This window comes from Octopus bimaculoides, chromosome 15 (genome assembly GCF_001194135.2).
Source record: "Octopus bimaculoides isolate UCB-OBI-ISO-001 chromosome 15, ASM119413v2, whole genome shotgun sequence".
Classification (NCBI taxonomy): Eukaryota; Metazoa; Mollusca; class Cephalopoda; order Octopoda; family Octopodidae; genus Octopus; species Octopus bimaculoides.
In genome coordinates this window covers 2614261-2618735 of record NC_068995.1, presented here as the reverse complement: position 1 = coordinate 2618735, position 4475 = coordinate 2614261, and the positions used below count along the sequence as shown (strand labels likewise).

Below are 4475 nucleotides of genomic sequence, written 5' to 3'. Positions count from 1 at the left end.
AGTGGTGATGGTAGTGGTGATGGTAGTGGTGTAGTATTGTTAGTGGTAATGGAGGTGTAGTGTTGACCTTGGGGTATTGGTTGTTTGTTGGTCCTTGTGGTGGTATGCAAATAGTGGTAGTGGTGGTGTTGATAAATACATGTGACAGTGAAGGTAGTAGCAGCTGTAGTGGGGATGGTGCCGATGGTGGTGGTGGTGGTGGGTGGATGACAGCCCTAGTATTTATTGCTTGTAGTTAGGAAGTGACAGAGAAGGCCAGTCAAAATAACAGGGATGCGTGGGGTGGTGGACAGGGTGAAGGAGAAGGGACTGTGTGTGTGAGGGGGGGTTGATTTGGGTGAATCCACCTGGGGTAGCTACTGGCTATTGGGAAGAGAGAGAGAGAGAGAAAGAGAGAGAGAAAGAGAGAAAGAGAGAGGGAGAAAGAGAGAAAGAGAGAGAGGGAGAAAGAGAGTGAGAGGGTGAGCGAGTGGGAGATGAAATAGAGAGAGGGTGTAAAGAGAGAGCGTGTGTGTATTTGTATACTTTCAGGTATTTCGTCTGTCTTTACATTCTAAGTTCAAATTCCACCAACGTTGAATTTGCCTTTCATCCCTTCGGGGTCGATAAATTACACGAGTCGATGTGATTGACTCCCCCTCCTTCTAAAAATTCAGGCCTTGTGCTTTTAATAGAAAGGGTCATTATTTTATTGATAATGGCAGATTGGCAGAAACTTTTGAGCACCAGATGGAAATGACTTTACAACAACAACAACAACAATGACAATCATTGAAAAAATAACAACAGCATCTGAAAAAAAATGTGACAGCAGCAAGAAGAAGAACAGCAACAATAACAAGCACAATAACAACAACAGCAACAGCAATCAGAACCGAGTTTTTGCACTCACGAACCCCTCCCTCTTCACGCCCCCCCCGCAACAATTAAGACATGTCTTTGAGCCCCACCGCCGCCGCCGCCGCCATCGTACTTACGTGTTTTCTCATTTCAGTCTCGAGGATATTTGACGAACCGTACTCACAGACGTACTTCACGGCCCGGGACGCGAAATCTCCGTACTGCCAGATGTTGTACTCTGTGCTGTGGGATGCACCAACGACGCTGGACCAATGCAACAGGTGGGTCTCTGGAGAGGAGGAAAGAGAGAGAGAGAGGTGTAGTGTGAGGAGGTGGAGTATAGGGAATGGGGACAGTGTAATTAGTGGATGGATGTAGTAGTGGTGGTGCTGATAGAAGGGGTTGTGGTAACAGTAGTAGTAATGGTGGTGGTGATGGTGGAGTGTTGAAGGTGGAGGTGGTGGGAGTAATGATACTAATGTGGGGGAAATGGTGGTGTTGGTGATGATGTAGTAGTAGTTGTAGTAGTAATAGTGGAGATGGTTGTGATGGTGGTGATGTTAGTGATGGTGGTGGTAGTAATGGGGGGGGGTTTGATAATGGTGGTGGTGATGATGATAGCGTTGATGGTGATGGTGGTTGTGGTGGTTGTTGTGGTGATGAGGGATCATCATGATACACAAATCATGAATTAACAAGTCAATGTATTTGAAGCCTTACATATAAACAAAGGTCATTGACCCCAGTACTCAACTGGTAGCAAGTAAAAGAAATCATTATCATTATTATCATTATTATTATAATTATTATCATTATTATTATCATTATTATTATAATTTTTATCATTATCATTAATATTGTTATTATTAGATCGAGATAAGGTGGAGAGGTAGCAAAATCGTTTGAGCATTGGACAAAATATCTTGCAATGTTTCCTTAGATTCTGAGTTCAAATCCTACCAAGCTCAACTTTGCCTTTCATCCTTTTGAGGTTTATGAAATAAAATACGAGTCTTGTACTGGGGGAGGGGACGATGGTTTCCACTAACACCAACCACCTCTGCCGAAAATTGCTGGCCTTGTCTTTAAATCATAAACCATTATTATACGTAGGTATAATAGGTTGCTTGATATGAATGGAATGATCTACTTTCGTTCACATCGTTTGTTAAATTTCCAGTCATATCATAAATATCTGAAATTAGGAATAATTATTTTATCATAATCACAGATTTCTGATCCTAATCAAGAAATAGAGAAATGAAAAGAAGGTTCTACTTGTATTAAGCAATTGTATATCTACTTTTGCCCACCCTTGTATATCAATACCTTTTACATAATGAAAACTAATTGGATTAAAGTATTTACTTTCGTATCCAGGGTATTTCACTTCCCTAGGCCCATCCTACAATGTACACCCCCTTCTCCTTGCTATGATTGTATGGTAAAAGCAGAGAGGAACAATAGTTTATAGTGTGATATAATAGTTCAGCTGCCGATGGCTTAATTTTCTACTAAAACATTGTTTATTTACAATGACAGCAATTCTTCAATGACAGACATTGTTACTAGGGCTACCATTAAAAAATATTTGTTACATATAATTTTTATCTCTCTTTGTTTTTCTTTTATGTTCTTTGAAACCGCAGGATTTTACTTGGATTAAGAAGTTTTTGCTGAAGTTGTTAAGATTTTGCTTGGTGCTCCCAGATTTTAGCACCTTGAACAATCACCTGGTGCGCCTAGTGCAGTTATCAAACATTGTTTAACTATTGCCCCTTTTCGGTTACTAACACTCTTTCAACGCCTTGCTACAAGTCAATGTGATTAAACACCCCATAAAGAATTACTATAAAGAATTACTGCTGACAGATTTATCACCATTAAAAGAACACTTGTACCATTAAAAGACGATTCGTGCATAAGACATATTTCATCAATACATAATATGGAATGTCAAAACGACAGGCCAACATCTAAGATTATCAAAAAATTCTCATGGGAAAAATATCGGAAATGCTTTTTGAAAATTAGTGCAATCAAACGATAAATCTTTAGATCTCTTTGACACCAGCATCCTTGTAAAATTTTCCTCAGCCTCTCTCAGAGGATGGTGCCACCCACTATGTCTAGTGTGCGATGTTGATCTTCTTTAAAGGAACTGTGAAACAACGTATGCTATACATGGTGTTTATGAGGTTCTTAAGACAGATTAGGACTCTAAATTGGGGTGCATGTTATACATGGTTGTGTGTTATAATTGGTTACATGACGAAGATATTAGTTAGATATGTCATTAATTAGTGAAATGATTGATGAACATACGTGTTGGGAAGTCCTTCGGGTGAGTCCGTCGAGACCAAAGACCTTTGAAGATCAATTTGTAGGTGACAGAATCGCAGGAACAACAACTTCTTTCCTGGTTGTCATTGACCATTTCATCTTTTTGATGTTTCTGGGAGTCTGTAGAGGTAGACAAATGCATAGATAAAGAAATAGAGAGAGAATAAGAAAGAAGCAGCCCTTAAATGTAATTATTAAAAATAAAATACATAGCTCTTAATTTTCAACATAGAAAACCAGGCTGCTGTAGATATGTTTATAGCAATTGAATCAGAAAAGGGGACAGCTCCTAATTTCCATGTTGAAAATAGAGACGAGAGTGTGGCTAATATTAGATTTTGTGTTAGAAACGAAGGCCTTCTTATCAACATGAGGAAATCATTTTCAAGTTTGAGAATATAGAGCACAGATTGGGTAATTCGTCCTTATTTTCAAACTGTAGAGCCTAAGAAGAGAGATGACTCAATTTCCTTAGTGCAAACAAAAGAGAAAGGAATTGGACCTAATTTCAATAGTTTCTGGCATAAAGGAAGAGGAAGGACCCTAATTTCAATAATAGTGCAGATACAAAGGATAAGGGGCGTGTTTTGGTTACTGGTTACACTTGTGCAGAAAATGGAATGAAACCGTACCCTACTTTCTATAGTGCAGACTCAGGAGAGAAAAAAAGCCTCCCTTATATCAATACTGAACATACAAGGGAAGGAGAGTCCCTCTCTTGTCAGTTTTGGGGGGAAAGAAGGGAATCAGAAGAAGGCTTCCAATTTCAATACTGACTTCTTGCAATATTTCAGGGAGTTCTTTCATCTTATTTTTATGGGTGCTCATTAAATTAAGGAATTGATAAGGAGACGTTTTGGACGGGAGGGGGTGGGCCGGAAAAGGTTCCCAGACAATATGTTAGAAAGAGCAGGGGAGGTACTTGTGTATGTATGCATGCATGTACGTACGTATGTGTGTATGTATGTGTATAATAATACGTGGGTAAAAAATATGCACGTGTATGTATATGTGCATACATATGTATTTACACACATGACTATATCTGTTCTATCTAAATGTATATGAGTGGGTGTTTCGTGTGTGTGTCTCTCTCTCTCTCTGCAAATACATACATACAAACATATATATACATACACACACACACACACACACACACACACACAGACACACACACACACACATATATGTATATATTTGTATGAGAGACGTGAGTGGATGAGAGCGAAATGCACATATACATACATAAGTAGATACACTTGTATATTTTATATATTTATGTATGTATATAT

The 4475-nt window shown here is 38.8% G+C and overlaps 1 protein-coding gene across 1 annotated transcript in view; it reads right to left on the bottom strand.

The window, feature by feature from the left end:
* LOC106871221 (spondin-1) overlaps window positions 1-4475 on the bottom strand; it is a 71961-nt gene that overhangs the window by 15213 nt on the left and 52273 nt on the right. Inside the window, exons 4-5 of the mRNA XM_052973432.1 lie at window positions 3166-3314; window positions 978-1129 (exon numbers count right to left, since the gene is read on the bottom strand). Of these exons, the coding sequence (XP_052829392.1) occupies window positions 978-1129; window positions 3166-3314 (301 nt within the window). The remainder of the gene's footprint in view (window positions 1-977; window positions 1130-3165; window positions 3315-4475) is intronic.